At 36.4% G+C, this 18,165-nt stretch overlaps 1 protein-coding gene across 6 annotated transcripts in view; it reads left to right on the plus strand.

Annotated features, from left to right (window-relative positions):
• Nucleotides 1-475: 475 nt before the first annotated feature.
• Nucleotides 476-18,165, plus strand: part of PPP6R3 (protein phosphatase 6, regulatory subunit 3) — a 41,685-nt gene continuing 23,995 nt past the window's right edge. For 3 of the 6 annotated variants that reach the window (XM_009889373.1, XM_009889375.1, XM_009889376.1), the window contains exons 1-12: nucleotides 2,688-2,918; nucleotides 4,328-4,514; nucleotides 5,409-5,546; nucleotides 6,053-6,118; nucleotides 6,416-6,528; nucleotides 6,713-6,826; nucleotides 7,539-7,668; nucleotides 9,508-9,660; nucleotides 11,637-11,786; nucleotides 12,306-12,370; nucleotides 14,869-14,984; nucleotides 15,363-15,448. In XM_009889373.1, the coding sequence (XP_009887675.1) occupies nucleotides 2,692-2,918; nucleotides 4,328-4,514; nucleotides 5,409-5,546; nucleotides 6,053-6,118; nucleotides 6,416-6,528; nucleotides 6,713-6,826; nucleotides 7,539-7,668; nucleotides 9,508-9,660; nucleotides 11,637-11,786; nucleotides 12,306-12,370; nucleotides 14,869-14,984; nucleotides 15,363-15,448 (1,545 nt within the window). In that variant the 5' untranslated portion in view covers nucleotides 2,688-2,691. Of the gene's footprint in view, nucleotides 488-2,681; nucleotides 2,919-4,327; nucleotides 4,515-5,408; nucleotides 5,547-6,052; nucleotides 6,119-6,415; nucleotides 6,529-6,712; nucleotides 6,827-7,538; nucleotides 7,669-9,507; nucleotides 9,661-11,636; nucleotides 11,787-12,305; nucleotides 12,371-14,868; nucleotides 14,985-15,362; nucleotides 15,449-18,165 lie in introns of those variants that run through there. The other 3 variants (XM_009889372.1, XM_009889374.1, XM_009889377.1) reach the window with 3 other exon arrangements.

Genomic DNA, 18,165 nt, shown 5'->3' on the forward strand with positions numbered 1-18,165 from the left:
CACAACCCAATTGACCGGTGGAATTTATGATAAACTTGCAGATAGTGAAATTTTGGGTGGAGCACTCCTGATTTGTGGACATAAGGCGTAATTCTGACTCTGTTAATGGGACATAAATATTAAAAAGCATGAAGAGAATTCAAAATTTCAGAATTGGTAGGTTTTGGGGGGAGAGTGAAACAGTAGGCTGTGGGAAGAATAACAGCAACTTTTTGTTTTTAATACTTCTGTTCAGAACTAGGGTAGGCTGGTTCTAGATTATTACCAGTGATAATACCTAAGAAAATTGTCTTCTCTTCAGGGCTCCTGGACTTCCTCTTTGGCACATTTTATGTTGTTTATTTTTCCTTATTTCAAAGGACCTGGGCTCCTGTTGAAAAGTGATGGAATAATCTCTGGCCGGCACCTGACATGTTGAGGGAGCAGCCCCTAAAAGAGCTTGCCTGGGAGACAGTTTGTGAAATAACGCAGTAACATGTTTGCAGTAGTATGACTCTTTTTCTTGTTGTTGCTATTTTCCATTGTTGAATTTATCTTGAAATAAGTAATTGAAAAATACATTGAAGCTAGTGAAGTGAGCTTTAATCACTGCAGAGGGATCTACATCTGCAATTAGCATTGATAGTGGTTACTTGCAAAGATGCTACTTTCACTAATTGGGGCAAAGGGAGGGATTTGATCTACTTCCTAAAGGCTTAAGAAAACCCAAACAAAAAATATCCTGTGGCTTTAATAATGCACTACTTTCATTTGCTTACAGTAAGTCTGTGTGTAGCCTGGATACCCACAGACTAGTGTTTTTATAACAACTTTTATAATTTGATTTAAGCTAACTTGTGAGATCAAGTATTTTGAACCCTGTATGTAAGTTTACTGATACTTCTAGTAGAAAAGACTTTTTTTTTTCTGTTTTTTAACCACTTAATCCTTGCATGGGATCTCAGATGATTATAAGTACTGATACTGCAGTTGAAATTATCTGTACATTTTCCTGGTTGATTTTGACTCCCCTATCTTTAAACAGAAAGTGTTATGCATGCTTACAACTTTTGACAAAAGGCTAAGCAAAGTAAGGTTGAATTAAGTGATTGGCATGTAATGGTTAACAAAGAAAACGCTAAAAGCAGTTAAAAATTCTCCATAGTGAGAGGCTTTTCAATATTTAGGCCATATATTGGAAGTCGTGCTAATGAAGAGAATTGTAAGGGTTTTGCTGGATCCTTAGACTTGTATCTGTTTTCTAAACTGCTCAAGTACTAAATTTGATACTTCACTGTTCTAAGTAGCTGTAGTGTGCATGCTGAATCTGTTTTAACTTGAAAATAAATGCTTACAGTTGTCTGCCTCTTAATATGTGTGAGAATTAGATATTTCTGGTTTAGTGTTTGTAGGCTTTTATAGGAAGTGTATGACAAAAGCATAGTTTGTCTTTAAGCTTGCTCATGCATACAACCTACAGCTTACAGAAGTGTTCTTGCTAAAATAGTACTATTCATTTACATTCTCTGAGGTAACTACATGTCCTTGCAGCTGATGTCGTTAGTGCCCAGCAGTAATTAATGTATCAAATCAATCCTTCACACCTGGAAGGCAGTTATTAAAGGAGTTTCTTTCCTTATTTAAATGAGCACTGCTCAAAACCATGCTGCTTCCAATTGTGAGGAAAGAAAGGTTTCTCTTACTGTTCTCTAATACACTTAAATTTCACATTCATGTAAGACCAGCTGATACTGTGTCAGGTTAAATGTTGTGTAAAAGCCCTGTTTTGAAGAGGGGGAAATGGAGCGATTGCTTGCATTGGGCGTAATGAGAGATGAAAGCAGGAGTTTGAGTCTATCATAGGCCGAAATACTCTTTTCTGATAGCAGTTGTCTCAGTAGCAACTGCTTGCAAGGTGTTGTAGAGCAACAGAATTAACATGGAGGTGCCAAAGCATTTTATAAAGATGAACAACTTAACCTTTCCTTACATATTTCTGTTATGGCCTTTTACAATGTCTCAGTGGTTGGGGCTGCTGCCCTTTCACGTAGTTTGCATAAGATATTTTATTGTTCCTTATTCTTCCTCTTGGGTCAAGTTTGTGGAGGGAGGTACAGTGAGAGAATAGGTCCTGTGTTGAAATTAGCTCCAGCACTTTGTGTGCTGCCTGCAAGTTAAAATTACTATAATTCCTCCACCTTAATAGGTGTTCTCTTCAAAGGTAGGGGTGGTATTCTAGTGCATTTATGCAGTGCCTATTTTATCTTCTCCCAGCTCTAGTAATTGCAGAGCAAGTTATTCTGAATCTAGACTTGGTGCATAGATTCAAAACAAAGGTTGGGAAGAGCAAATTCAATAAATTGAAAACTGAAATTTTCCTCTTTTCTTTAGTACAGATTAGCATGTTTCTTTCATGTAAGTAAAACCCTGGAGCTGCTTAACTTTATCGTTGGATGTTAGAATATTGGCTATTGCTAAAGGTACAAAAATTACTACAGTATTTAGTCATATTTTAATCAAGCCTGATTTTGTAGCTCTTGATTATCAGCATCTACTGTTGTGTCTCATTCAAATTCTAGAAAGTTTCTATGTGTGCAGGTTCCTTTGGGGTTAGAAGCTATGAACTACTACTATGAAGTGTTAAGTACAAGCACTGCTTAAATAGGTTTGTAACCTTAATGCTTTGTGTATATTCTTCTTACCCAGACCAGCATGTTTTGGAAATTTGATCTCCATTCATCATCCCACATAGATACTCTTCTAGAGAGAGAAGATGTAACACTGAAGGAATTGATGGATGAAGAGGATGTTCTACAGGAGTGCAAGGCTCAGAATCGCAAACTTATAGAGTTTCTGCTGAAGTCGGAATGTTTGGAAGACTTAGTTTCATTTATTATCGAAGAACCACCTCAAGACATGGATGAAAAAATTCGATATAAGTAGGAAAACTTTTGGGGGTGGGGAAGACTTGGGAAGGTAGAAAAGAGGGGTAACTTCTCCTAATTTGATAGTATGTTTTGAATCCCTGCACAGTGAAGTATAGTACAATACTAATATCTTTAGAGTAAATTTGTTTTCAAGTGGTTTTGTAGAACTTTTAAGTAAATCATTCTAATACTTGTATATTTTTCCAAATGGAAGCCTCTTATCCACAAATGCTTCCAAAATCAGTTGCTGTCCAGAGGAGATTTACAAAAAAAAAAAAAAATCAGAACTCATATGAAGAATTTTGTAGTTGTGATTATTAAGAAAATAGTTGAATGAAACCCCTACTTGGGTAATACAGTTAAGTGCTTGGCTTTGTTTTATTGATGATTGGTAAGATGTTTTGAAGATGCTTATTAGAGGGTCTATAGCACTCCATGGAAGAATGTACTTAACATCTTAAATGCTGGTGTTTTACTTTGCAGAGCTAGAACTGTGAGAATTGGGTATGGCCATGACTTCAGCTAGTTTGCTGAGAAGGTTCAAACTTGAAAGTCAACCTAGCAATTTGTGTAAAAGCTCTTTTACCATTTTTGTCCTATTTTAGGGTTGTCTATGCAGAAAGCTGCTTTTTTCTTAAAGGAATATCTAAAAAAAAGTTAAATAAGCTACACTCTTAGTTGCAGCATTTCACTATTTCTGATAAATCAAGCCTCTGGTAAATGTTTCTACTAGAGTTTGAAATTGAAACATCATTCACTTAAAAGCCTTAAGCTGCTGATGCTGTCAAAATTATTTTTAGTGTTAGTGGGTGATAGTACTGTCAAATGCAGGAAATTACTTGTCTTGATGGCTTAGGTTTTTTTTTTTTAGTTTAATTACTTGGTGTTCTGAACTGTACTGGCTTTGTCAGAATTTGACTATTTTACTGAGTTGTGGTATGTGTATATGTATAAAAAGTCCCGAAGCTATTCCTTTTGACCATTTTAATATAAACCATGTTATATTAGAAAGGGGCAAACACACTGTTCCCTCCCCAGTATTGGTCCAGTACTATCAGTCTGCCTAACGAACTTGGTAACTAACTTTTTTCCCTTCAAAAATGCGACTTTTTAAATGAGACATAAGTACTTGAACAGGTGGATTTAAGAATAGACCTTAAAAGCTTGCCCTTTCCTTTCCCCACTTCCCTAGTGTTGTTCCACTGCTACTTGAGAACAGTAGTCTTTCTTGAATAAAAGAACAGAGTTTGTAGGCTGAATCTGCAGTTGTGTTACCTTGCAGTAGTCTGCTGCTTTAATTAGCACAGCTCAACCCTGCTTAAAAACTTGGTCAGAAGTCTTACCAGGTTCTGAATTCAGAGCTGGAAGTATGACAGCTTGGAAGTATGAGTGATGGATAATTTTTTTTTCCTTTTCCACAGATATCCAAACATATCCTGTGAGCTGCTTACATCGGATGTCTCACAGATCAATGATAGGCTGGGAGAAGAAGAATCCTTACTTATGAAACTCTACAGCTTCCTCTTAAATGAATCTCCTCTAAACCCTTTACTGGCTAGTTTCTTCAGCAAGGTGCTAAGTATTCTTATAAGCAGAAAACCAGAACAGGTGAATACCTATAAGATCTCCAATTTAAAAAGTGGTCTAATAAAGTTGTAGTACTCTGCAATGCTGCTTTAAGACTACACATTTGAGGGATAGTGGCTGAGTCAAAAAAGAGCATTCAACTTCCATACTAGCTGAAGACACTAACTGGTTTTTTTTATGGTATGCACAGGATTAAAAAAATATTTCTGGATGAGTAAGATATATTTGATTCAAATTTGCCTGAGCTATTTATACAATCAATATGTGAACGCTTACCTTTTGGCTTAGTTTAGTTCAGTATTTTACATGGTGATATTAGCATTAATTGCTAGTAGAGGTGAAGGTAAGTGAATTGGATCAGTGGGAGTGGGTCTGATTTGGTGTGAAGAATTGTTATAGAAGAAGGTGAGAGACATCTGGAGTCCTTGTTCAGAAATGTTGTAGTCTGTTCATGTGGCCCGATACTGCAAACTACTACAATGTCTGCTCTCGTACCTGCACACATTAAGTTTGTGACTCTGTTCTGTATCTTTAATTTAGCAAGTTCTGTATTTGTTTGTATTATGTTAAGGTTTTGCTGTGTTGAGCTTTACTCACTAAGCAGGGATGAGAGTTCTTCATACCGAAAAGGAAAGTTGACTGTGCATTGGATAAGTAGTGTATGGTCAGCAAGTTTGGCTTGAGAGGAGGCCCAAGACACACTGAACATAGTATGGATCTGTCCTGTGCCACTTTTGCTATTTCTGTACATGTGTATTTTATCTTGCCTTGTATCATGAACTTTCGGTGGCAAAAGTGTTTAAGAAGTTCTCATTTATTTTCTCCATTTGGTAGGAGAAAGAAACTAAAACCGGTTGGTATAATTTACCATGTAAAATACAGATAAACAAGTGTAAACTTCTCCTTGATTTCTAGATTGTGGATTTTTTAAAGAGAAAACATGATTTTGTAGACCTCATTATTAAGCACATAGGGACCTCTGCTATCATGGACTTGTTGCTCAGGCTACTGACTTGCATAGAACCTCCACAGCCCCGGCAAGAAGTGTTGAATGTAAGTAAAATGTCTTAAAGAATTTTTGTCTGATATGTGTGACCTATAAGATGGCATATGTTTTGTTGGTTTTAATAAGTTTATTTCTTAAATATGCTGAAACTAGAAGTGTGGGTTTTTTCCTTGGAGCTGACAATACTTTTCCAGTGGAGCCACAGTGCTGGTGGGGACAACTTAGAACCTGAGTAGCTGATCTCTTCTAGTCTTTAATATCTAACTTAAAACTGCCAGATGCAATTTACAAATGTTTTGAACCCTTTTTTTTTTTGGCACCAGAAAGTTTATTTAAAAATTACACCTAAGGCTTTCTCTCTTACAGTTGCTCAGAAACGTGAATTTTACTTTGTTCCCTTTTTCTGAAGTATTGTTAGTCCTTGTTTAGAAATATCAACAGTATGACTTGTGGCAATTGTCAAACGACTTTTTTTAAAAATTTTGTTAATTGGAATTCATTTAATTCATTCACTTGAATAACATTCTTGCTAATACCCACAAACACTTTACAGTGGCTAAATGAGGAGAGAATTATCCAGCGACTTGTGGAAATTGTACATCCGTCTCAAGATGAAGATGTAAGTATCAGTTTGCCAATCTTCCGGGTCTATCTGTTCAGCAAGTTGCTGTACAACCTAGTGTTAGAACTTTTCCTTTTATTGTTTTCTGCTTGCTTCTTTCAGTAAGCTGATGTGAGTATTTAAGGGTGGTTGTTCCCTCCCGTTCTTCCTCCCTTTATACTATTGACTGAATGTCTTTTGGGTAGGAGAGACTCTTGTCCAAATTGAAAATTTCCCCTTTTTTAATTGAAGAATTACAGTTCAGCATGTTAGTAACATGCTCTGATAGTGAAAAGCTATGTTTTTCTGTTGCAGAGGCATTCAAATGCATCACAGTCACTCTGTGAAATTATTCGTCTAAGCAGAGACCAGATGTTACAAGTACAGAACAGTTCAGAACCTGATCCACTGCTTGCAAGTCTAGAGAAGTAAGTTGGTTTGCTGAATTTCTGACTTCATTTTCAGTTCATAAAAACCCAATAGTTTTAAACTTTCGATGTTGAAAATCTTATTATTATCCCCTTACTAATTTCACATGGGAAAATGGTAGCTACTGTTAAAAGTTGTATCCTGAATTAGTGTCATATCTGATGCCAATGCTTTTCTTTTTAGACAAGAAATCATAGAGCAGCTGCTGTCCAATATTTTTCATAAAGAAAAAAATGAATCTGCAATAGTCAGTGCAATCCAAATACTATTGACCTTACTTGAGACAAGACGACAGACGTGAGTGTTCTTATTTTGCTTAAACTATGTCTGCATAATTTAACTAAACTACTGTTCAGCAATAGCAAGTGACTTCCATGTACTTATAACTGAACCACTTTTGTGGCCTGTTGTTGCTGAAGCTGTAAAAGAGCAAGCCAAGTGATTCCAGTTGGCATTACTGCACTTTCACCAATTGACTGGTCTCTCTGTGCTTTTTTTTCTAGAAACTAGTTTAAGTGCCACTTGACAGATCAGACTAATTACACTTCATCAATTTTTCTGGATACATGGAATAGAGTAAATACGTACAGTGCAGTGAGTGGGTATTGACTTTTAAAAAAGTTACTTGGAATTTTATTATGACTTCACTTTGAGAAACTGCGGAATGGATCTCTGTGGTACATTCAACTTGTTTATGTTGTTCAGGATAGGAGAGTGAGTGGAGCTCTTTATCTGCCTCAAAAGAGAAAATAGAACAGCTGTAACGTTTAATCTCAAAACCATATTGGAGACTTCGGGCACAATAAACCTAAATACTAGGGCTATTGTTTGGAAAAATCTTCTTCAACCATTACTTCACACTTGATTTATATTTGTAACCTTATGTTTTTACTTGCCTCATCATTCTTTTCACATGCCTTCAGAACTGTGACACTGTCAATCACACCTTAAAGATGTTTTAGAACTAGTTTTGATATTAATTATCAGATTTCGCTTGTGTGTGTTCTAGATTTGAAGGCCATATAGAGATTTGTCCTCCAGGAATGAGCAATTCAACATATTCGGTCAACAAAAGTGTTTTAGAAGCCATAAAAACACGACTTTCATCCTTCCATGAACTCCTACTTGAGCCTCCAAAAGTAAGTGAAATCTTGAGTTACCAAATTAATTGAAACAAGACTGTCGCTGTGTGACTGTATTTTAGGCAGGTTATAATAAAAAAAACAAACAAACAAAAAAAACAACCCCAGTTTGACAATTTCAGGCAAGTGGCCAGGCTCCTTCCCTGCCTGTTGTGAGCTTTGGCTCAGGGACAACAATATTGAACAGCGATGTGGTGTGCTAATTGTTGTGCTAAACTTTAATTGGCAGAATAGCCTTGAAGCAATTACATATTTCTGACAGCAGTGAAGAGATTTGCTATATATTCTCAGGGTAGGTCCTGTTTTCTGCTTGGTAGTCCTATCAGGACAGGGAACATGGACTATGGATGCTTCAGTTGTTTGGAACTTTGGCATGGCCCCCATGAGGTCTGCACAATTCTTCTAGACTTGCCTAGAACCCTAGTAGACCAGCTCCACAGCATGCACTCTTCACTCTAGGCATGTTAAATTCTTTGGGCTTTTTAACTTATTTAAGCAGCTTATCTATATTGTGCTGTTGCAAAAGATAAATACCAGATTTATAAATAGAGGGGTTTGCGTATGATCCATTTATATTTTTCCACTTAAATTTTCACTGGCAGAATTTCAGGAGTACGACACCCTGAACTGGGTGCCACACTCCGTAAGAGGACCTGTGGGCCAAAGTCAAAGTAAAGACCTGAGGTGTATAAAATACCAGATGGGGAAGTTAAGGTAGTGTTAAAGTTTATTTTAGCCTGGAAAAGGTCAGACCTCAAGATTTCCAAATGCAGAAGAGGTAATAAAATGCAAATAAACTGTCTTATCTTTATTGCAACATGACAAGATACAGGTCTATATTACAGTAAAAGCAGAGTCACATAAGATCTAGTGAAGTTACTCAATCTGTTGCTCATTTTGAGCACTAGTTAAATGAGCATCCTTAGATTTTTGCCTTATGTAAGGAATGGAGTAAATGAACTGGCGTGATATCAGTCATCTTTTTTTTCTGATGCGAGGGTGGTGCTGGTCAAGCAAAATGACATCCAGTGTTAAAGAATGCAGTCTCCTTTTCAAAATGTGTTTGTGCCTTAAGACAGGAAGACATTTTTATTATGAATTCCCCTTCTCATTGCGTATTTGCTACCAGACTTCTAGTTCTTATGGTAGCTAATACCAGATTTTTCTCATGGAATGGCACTTAGGTATGTGACAACAGTTCTGGTTTGTTAACCAGCTAAAACTTCAATGTAAGGACCATGAAGCTTATGGTTTGTAATACAAGGACCCAGTAATGAATGGAAAGAGATTCTTGCTGTGTTAGAAGTAACTCCTTCAAAGACCACAGAGGAGCTTGTTTTGTGTATAGCATTAGAATAAGACACCAGAGTAGCTTGTTGCTTAATGAAATTGTTATCACGTATATGAAGCTAGTGTTGTTTGAGGCCTTATAATGTGTTTAGAGACTGTCCACCTAGCTGTTTTGTGTATGTTGTAGCAGTGTAGACTATAGCTGTACCTGGATTAACCAGTGAGAAGTATTTCCTAGGAATTGTCCCCTAATTCTTTTCAAGGTTGGGTAGAATGCATCTACTTTGGAATCTTGTCTGTAGTTAACAATTTTTAGTGTCGTTGGTTTCATGTAGCTGTTCTTAGTGCTTCCTGTCTACGGAGTTAAAATAAGCTATAGTGTTCGGAACTAAAAATTGCTGTTTTGCAGTGTGAAGGTAAGACTGTTACTCAAGGACTGATTATATAAATTTTAAAGTGCTACTCTGTCATTGTGCATAGTAATGATGAGCTGTTTTTTAAAAGATATTTTAATGGGGTTTATGTACATACCTTTTTCTTTTTCAGAAAAGCGTTATGAAGACAACCTGGGGTGTATTGGATCCACCTGTGGGAAACACACGTTTAAATGTGATTAGATTAATATCTAGCCTTTTACAGACAAATACAAGCAGCGTGAATCAGGAGCTTATAGAGCTTAACAGCATAGGAGTAATACTGGTGAGAACTTCATGCTACATTCTTTATTTTTATGGATTACTACTAAGATTTTTGTCTGGTTTTTCTGTCACTGCGGGTAACTTGTAGTATATATTCCAGCCTAACTTTTCAGCCTGTTTGTGTTGTGGCTTCTATTGCACTGTTTAAGAACTTTTAATATTGGATTTTACTGTTAAATTCATTTGTCTGAAGTCAGTGTTTTCCTCTGTTCACTTGAGGAATGTGATCATTTATTTATGTGATTATAAGAAAATGACTTGTTCTCTACATGTTTAAGTATATGAAGCAGTGTTGTAGTTTTACCCTAGCTGGCAACTAGGACCACGCAGCTGCTTGCTCACCTCTGCCCCTCCCCAGTGGGATGGGGAGAATTTGAAAAATAAGGAAAACTTGTAGATTGAGATAAAGACAATTTAATAAGTAAAGCAAAAGCCATGCATGCAAAGAAAAACAAGGAATTCATTCACTACTTTCCATTGGCAGTCAGGTGTTCAGCCATCTCCAGGAAAGCAGGGCTCCATTGTGCATAACGGTTACTTGGGAAGACAAAATGCTGTCACTCCGAATGTCCTTCCCTTCCTTTTTCCCCCAGCTTTATATACTGAGCATGATGTCATATGGTATGGAATACTCCTTTGGTCAGTTGGGGTCTGCTGTCCTGGCTGTGTCTCCTGCCAAGTTTTTGTGCACTCCCAGCCTACTTGCTGCTGGGGCAATATGAGGAGCAGAAAAATGCCTTGACTGCTTATCAACAACTAAACATTGCTATGTTATCAGCTGCTAGTAAAGTTAACTCTATCCCAGCCGAAACCATGACAAGTGGTTTTCTGAACAAGCTTATTTTTTCATTTGTATGTTCTCAAGTTTTTGGCTTCCCTGCTGGTTTTCATTCTTTTCCAAAGTTGTTCCTTCAAAACCCCTTTTCCTCTCTTAATACATGGCATGCCAAATCTCAGAACTGTCCTAAAAAGGGACAGTTATTCTTGGTAACTCATACACCTTCAAATCTCTGAAAGCAAGAGTTGCACAACTGACTTTCAGTCAGTTAACTCATTGGTTTTTGCTAATGTGGAATGTGTACTTTGAGTACTTCCTACTTTATACTTCAGCTATAGCAGGATAAGTTTTTTTAGTAAGCCTAAACAAAAAAATGTAATTTGTTTAATATTGTTCCAATTGCTGCATGTATTTCCATAACTAATTTCATTTTACCAGTGACAGCAATCATTTGAGTTTTGCAGTAAGAAGTAGTCTAAAATAACTGGACATAAAGCTTGAAAAAAGTTTTTCCTATGTTTAAGAGGAAAAATAAGGAGGAACAGGAACATGACTAAACGATCACTGTTTATTGTATCTCAGCCTCAGTATTTGTCTTGTGTGAGGTGTTTAATCTAGATGCAGTTTAAGATTATTATCTGAGGTAGCTTTCTGTAATAGAACAAAATTAGTAGATGAAGGGTTCAAAACAACTAGATATGACTTTGTAAGGAATCTCACTGAAGTGCAGAGCACGTCATAAACAGTATTGTAGGTGCTAGAAGGTTAAATGAACTCAAAGAAGAGAAATCTGTCAAGGCTTCCCTTGAAGGTCATAAATAACACTAAGGTCATAAATAACACTTCTGACTCTGGGACTCTCTGGGCTGTGGCTAGCAGAAGGAATGTAAGTGGGGAGCGTCATTCCTCCCTCTCTTTGTTCTCTGAAAGTGCATTATTGGTTAGCCCTGGGATAAATCCAGTTACAGCTGAGTGTTTGTTCTGAGCCAGTATGATAGGCCTTGTGTTCAGATAATAGCAAGCACAAGAACTAACTTTTTTGTAGGTCACAAATTTTCTCTTGCACAATAATACTTATTATAAAACTTAAAGATTTTGTTTCAATGTAGTCATTCTGTAGTCTTGCTGGGCTGAGACTATTGGTTATGTTCAATTAAAAGACCTTGGTTTGTGTAAACCTTGTTGAATTTATTTTTCAGGACATGTTCTTTAAGTATACATGGAATAACTTTTTGCATACTCAAGTAGAAATCTGTATTGCATTAATTCTTGCAAGTCCTCTTGAAAGCACAGAAAATGGCACAATTACAGATCAGGATTCCACTGGGGACAATCTCTTACTGAAACATGTAAGTTGTGGGTTTTTGGGACTCTCTTGAATTTTCCTGTCTCCGGGATATTGTAGCAGCTACTCTTACATAAAACATACCCCAATTTTACTTTATGTATAGAATGAACAGGAATATTTTTCTGTTTTTTCTTAAAATGTTAGTTCAGGGAGTTAAACCTGAAAGTAGCATAGAGTAGACTTTTGATGCCCCAAAGTGATCATGTTTGCAGAGCTGCAAGTATTTATCTTCCTTGAAGGAGAAGTTCCTCTTACTTTTAAGAATTAAAATTGCTATTTGAATAGCTGTATGCTAGTACAACTCAGCAGCTATAGAAAGAAGTAGAATTAATGTAGGTTTAGCTTTTATGTTTTCTGTTTGGGATCTGACTGCTGCTTCTGAACTTTAAACCCTTTAATGGAAGTGTTTAGCCTGAACCTGAAATTAGTTGTCTTGTAAGACTTCAGTATTTGTTAAAATCAACTGTAAAATGCATAGTTCCACTCTACTGCTACTAAGTGTATTTTGCTTTTTTGATAGCTCTTCCTTAAGTGCCAATTAATAGAACGAATACTTGAAGCATGGGACATGAATGAGAAGAAACAGTGAGTAACTAGTTTTCTCATTCCCTGCAGTTGTCTACATTTGTGAAATGAATGCATGACCAATTCATAACTGATCTGGCTAGTTCTAAAAACACTTGTATATTTGGATTAAAGCTTTCTCTCATACTACTTTTTGGTAGCATTCTAATGCTTTTTCCCCGTGATCATTTGACAATACAATAGTTTGTAATTTTTGCCATGTATAGATATTACTATGATTTTCAAGGTCTACCCATCTTCAGGTACAGAAACATACCATAAGTTTTGAGGACAGGAAATACTTTTCTCCAGTAAGCAACTAAAAATTATTTATAAACATGAAGCATGTTACATACTGGGGAGCAACAGATTCCTAAGTGGTAAAAGTAAAGTCCTTAGCAACGGAATACCTTCTAAAAGTATGTGTTTATGAAAGGATAGAAGTTTCAAGTAGCCAGCGTTGTCTGAAGCTGTTCATAGTTAGAAGAAAAAACCCTCAGTCTTCACCTGAGGTGGTGAAACAGAATGGCTCATAAGTTTGCCTCAGGAGATACTGGACAGTAAATGTTAGCTTTAACTTGTCAAAATTGTGAATTAGCTGACTGGGAGATAATGTTGCTGGTTTCCTCGTGTATTGTTTGAGACAGTTCTACTCCCCAAAATACTCCTGTTCCTTTTTGATGTGATTCAGATAGTAACTGACCTGAAAATAAGGATGTTGAAGTAGGTGAAGAGGGTGATACAAAGAAAGGAAATATGGTTTAATTTGACTGTGGAAAAGATGCTCTCCCATGTGTATTGTGTTCTTCTGAGGTTATAAAGAACTGCCAACTTTATCAGCAATTACTCTCATAGGAGAGAATTACGGAAAGTTTGTTCCATATGTTGAACCTAAAATTATTCTTTGGTTGGATAAGAATGTTCTTGATCTAGTGCTTACCATATAGATGAATTAAATATTTAGTCTTATGTTTGCAAATACTAAAGCAGCAAATATGGTGGTAAGCCTCAGATGATTGTGCTTTTATATGAAAAGAATGGATTTTTGTGAGAAATGAGAAGACTCTTGTAAGTAATTCACCCCTTTATCCAGTTTTGTACAGGTGTGATTCCAAATACAAAAGATAAGTCTTTAAGATAATCTAAAGGTATTTTTAGCTTAGCTGCTTCAGGAAATGGATTTTTTGTGTGCTTTTGTATTCTGTCACTTAATGCTACTGCAAGCAGCTCTAGAATCTTGATGGTGACTGCTTTCTGCTGGTAAAAATCTGGCTTAGTTCATAGCTGTTTGATTCACTGGGGCTGATAAGCACTTACTAGCAGAAGGTAATCATATTCTAGACTTTTTGGCTAGGCAGTGACAGGTCAGTCCACTTTGTCAAATACAAGCACTCTTTATGGCATATCCTGTATTACAAGTGATAACCTTTGCCATTGTCATGTGTTGCTTGTTTTGAATGTACTTGTTACATAAGCAGTTGAGGAAATAAGACAGGAATCTTGCAAGTCATTCCTGTAAACAATGTCACACCATTTAATTTATGACATCTTGCATTAATATAACATAATTTGTTACCTGTGTTAGATAATGATGGTGGAAAATCAAGCAATGTCATTTATGTTTGCATAACACAAGCTACTTCCTGAACTTCTGTCACTTTACAAAGATTTCAGTCAAGCTCATGGGATGTTCATCTAGCCATTTGAGTGGGTCTTTCTCAATTTCTCATTTAAAAAGCACAAAACCTTAAAAAGCTGACACAACCAGTGTCTGGTTAACTTGCAGCTAAATGGTAGAAATTCAGTCCAAGTCAGAACTCACTTTAGCTCTTTGGTCAGATCTAGAACAGATCCAGCTGATCATAGCTACCCAAAGCGCTACTCTAAAAACTGGTAATTCCTGTTTCTACAAAGCAGTTCTGTCACATAAATTGCCTTGTAATTCTAAGTCTGGTATGCACTTCAATGTTGTTCCTAAACTCTAGGAAAGCAGTGATCCTAACTGAAATTTCAGTTGATCATACCATTCCAGCTCTGCTTGAATGTAATGTTAAGAAACACTAGGGTACACTTAAGATTTAAGAATGTTTTTCTTTTGATCATTGACTCAAAGGTCTGAGACAACGTTCAGTGTATTGGGCTTTTGAAAAGCACTCTCAGCAACAGAAACTTCCTAAAAACTGTTGGTCTGTTATAGACTTTGTCTTTATCTTGCCTTTTCTTTCTACACACACAAACATGAAAGCAGAAATAATCTGTTCAGATACTCTACACTTCCTTCTTGAGAGTTTGTATGCTGCTTAAATCTTCTAAACTCAGTGTAGTCAAAGTAGGTGGTGTCTTAAATTCTTGAGTATTTTTGTGAACCTTCTGATTTAAGAATGCAACTCTTCTGCTTAAGAACCCCTATGCTATTTGTCTTGTGTAACTTCGTGACTTTAGTAGAGTGTTTTATAACAAAATATAGTAGCACAGTTGCTCTGATTGTGGGCAGTTGAATTCCTTTTTGTCTCTTGCAGGGCTGAAGGAGGAAGACGACATGGCTATATGGGTCATCTGACAAGGATAGCAAATTGTATTGTGCATAGTACAGATAAGGGGCCAAACAGTACACAAGTCCAACAGCTCATTAAAGGTAACGTTAATGGTTAAGTTTGTCTTTGTGGCTTTTATTACCAAATTTTGAGGAAATGAATCAAATTAAAAGGCAACTATTGAGTAAAAAAAGAAAATATTGATTATTTCTGACACATTCCATTTAAAACCAGCCATCCTTAAACATACGCTTAAGTATCTTTTTTTTTTTTAAACAGTATCAAAGCTCCCTGAAGTAAATGCAAAGAGATGCTGACCTGCTTATTTTTGACTTGTTTGTTAGATGGAGTAATCCTCATGGATTTAGGAGGATGTGTATGTTCTTTGTGGTATTTCTGGTAGAGCAGAAGAGAAAAATTAAAAGTTAAGTGAATCTCTATTGTTGATAGTATCAAACTTTTTTTGTTTCCTATGCTAGAGCTTCCAGAGGAGGTCAGGGAGCGATGGGAGACATTCTGCACAAGCTCTTTAGGAGAAACTAACAAGAGGAATACAGTGGACCTGGTAAGTAGTGACGGGTGAGGTATCAAAATTGCTGCTGTTTACTTGGGCCCCAGTTTCAACAAATGTTAACAAGTACATTTAACTGCTGAGCTATGGAACTGATAATTCTTTAGTTTACTTTTCAACTAAGGCCATATCATTAATAATTTGTATGGGGATCTTGCAGTATCTCAGTTTGTATTGTTCATCCCAGACAATTGCCAAGAAGGAAGATTTCTTTACAGCTTCCAGTTAGTGTCCTTGAAACTCCTGTCTGTTTGAAGAGTACAAACTAAAACTGCAGGAGCTAGCGTTAATTGCTTTATCTACAGTATGTAAGTGAGCCTATGTAAGTAATGGAAGAATACTACCTACATCCCGTCGCATGTGTTACTGACCTTGCTTAAGTCCAGTAACTTTGCATGCTTTTGTCCACCTGTCATATTTCTTCTGCACACAGCAGTAGTGATTACAGTTTTAGAAAAAAGCTGAACTTAAGTAGAAGTATGAAGAAGTTTTGTGTAATCATCTTAAACACACAGTTTAAGAGGAATCACCTGGAGACTTTAATAAGCAGAGGCTGTCTGCAATGTCAGTGGACTAATTAATGAATGTTAATATATTTGATGTCTCCAGGAATGCAGTGCTTTGCATGTGGCTTAATTAACTTGTGCTGGTGCTATATTAATTGGGCTATAAGACTGATAGCCTGTTAAATTTGCTATTTCAACATAAAATAGCAACTGGAACATAATGCTAGTGTGATGTGTGTGGCGATAGGAAATTAATCTGAAACTGGAGCTTGTGGACAGGACCAAATGATGTACAGATGGTATTTTTTCCTTGAGTCTGTGCATGCAAAGTTCATAGTGCTTGTAGAATAATGGTATTTTCCTCTTGTTAGAAACCACTTCTTGATCAAGGCCAAGAGAGGAGTTATCTAAAGAGGCAGGATTGTAAGCTGACTTATGATTAATAACATTGTAATTAGCTCTTTAGATGTGTAATAATAGACTTGATGCAAAAACAGTAAAACCTCACTTAAAACCTCACTTAAAATGTATCTCCAAACTCCACAATATTCAGTTGAATAGAAATGCAAATGATTAAAACAAGTTCTTGTATCTAAAATGCCATCGGGGAAAATACCATATCTTTGAATTTCTGAAGTTACAGGCTTTGTTTCTGCTTGTGTCCTAATCAATTCTCGTGAACCTTGGATTAGCATTTAGTTCAAAGATAAGCAGTAATGGGCAGTACAATGTGGTGTAGGAGATATTAAAAGACAGATCTCATAAAAAAAAAAAAACCTCAGCTTGTTTCAAGTTTGTTACGCTTATGTATGGGTGTATCCTGAAAGCACAGCCCCACAGTATTTCTTCCTGTTCTTACTGTCCCCTCATATCCATGCTTTTGGTCTGTGCTTTGGTCTCCATAGATCTGTCCTCTCCATCTATAAACCTGGACAATTTGGTGTGTTTGACTTCTTCTGTAAGTTGATGGAAGCGTCCTGGGTTAAAACAACAGCTTATCAGAAAGGACGTTTATATGTGATTTAAAGTGCACATTTTCAGTGTCCCCAGAGCAAGATCTTAAGTACACCTTTCTTAATTTTCTATGCATTAAATTTCTGTGGATTAGCCATATATTTACTGGGTAGATGAGTAGACTTACTTACTTGGTTTAAGGTTTACCTGTCCTAAGCAAACTGTTGAGCAGAATCTAGTCGGGGTGATAAAATAGTTAAGCACACGGTTCCTGACCTGAATGGCATAACTGTGGTTTACTGTTACACTTGATTTTCTTCAGTCAATTTACTGGATTTACTAAGCTCAGATGATCTGATCTTTATGTGTATGCATGCTCTTATGATATGAAGTTCATTAAAAATTATGTAAATAAGTTAGCTGTGTGAAGGCTATGGAAATAACTGATCTTGTGAGTACTTAAAATGCCTCTGTCATTTGGTGCTCAACAAAGAACTCTTTTACTATATTGGAACAAAGTATGTGCTCCTGGGGTCCCATGCATAATGAGCTACTTCTGCAGCTATGAAACTTCTTTTTCAGTTGTTTTACATCAGGGATGTTGATTGTAAATCTGTCAACACTTTATCCCTTTCATTCTCTTTCTCCCACTTTAGGCTTTTTGTCGTTTAAATAAGATCTTGTTACATTTTCTAAAAACAGTAAGTGCAGATGTAGAAGTGAACATGTAGCAGAACTCTGAGTTTCCCCAAAACATTTTACAGATTTTACAGTGAATTTATTTTTATTTTTCCACTGTTAATTGTCCTTCTGGTAGAAGGTAGACAGTACTTCACTAAGTTTACCTGCTTAAACTTACCTAGCTGAAGGTAAAACAAATGTGGAGTAATTGTTCATTTTCTTTTCTGACAAGGTGCATTAATAATGCTGGTATAGTGAAGAATGCTATACAATTTGTAATACTGTGTTTGTACAGGAGACATGGTATGACTTCAGATGTGTATATGGCATCCTTCCAGTATTAGTCATGATATTGAATGTTTGTGAGGTATACTTAAGGACTAGCTGAGGCGAATATACCTCCTGTAAGCCTAAAAACAAGTCTACACGACAAATTGTTCATGATTACCTTAAAAATCACCATGTAGTTACTTTCTGTTAGAATCCTTTGCAGTATTACCTGGAAACGAGGCAAAAAAATGCAACACATTAGAACGAGTTATTTGTAAAAAGTACCTGTGCTGTGTGTTA

This window comes from Charadrius vociferus, unplaced genomic scaffold (assembly GCF_000708025.1).
Source record: "Charadrius vociferus isolate BGI_N301 unplaced genomic scaffold, ASM70802v2 scaffold467, whole genome shotgun sequence".
Taxonomy (NCBI): Eukaryota; Metazoa; Chordata; class Aves; order Charadriiformes; family Charadriidae; genus Charadrius; species Charadrius vociferus.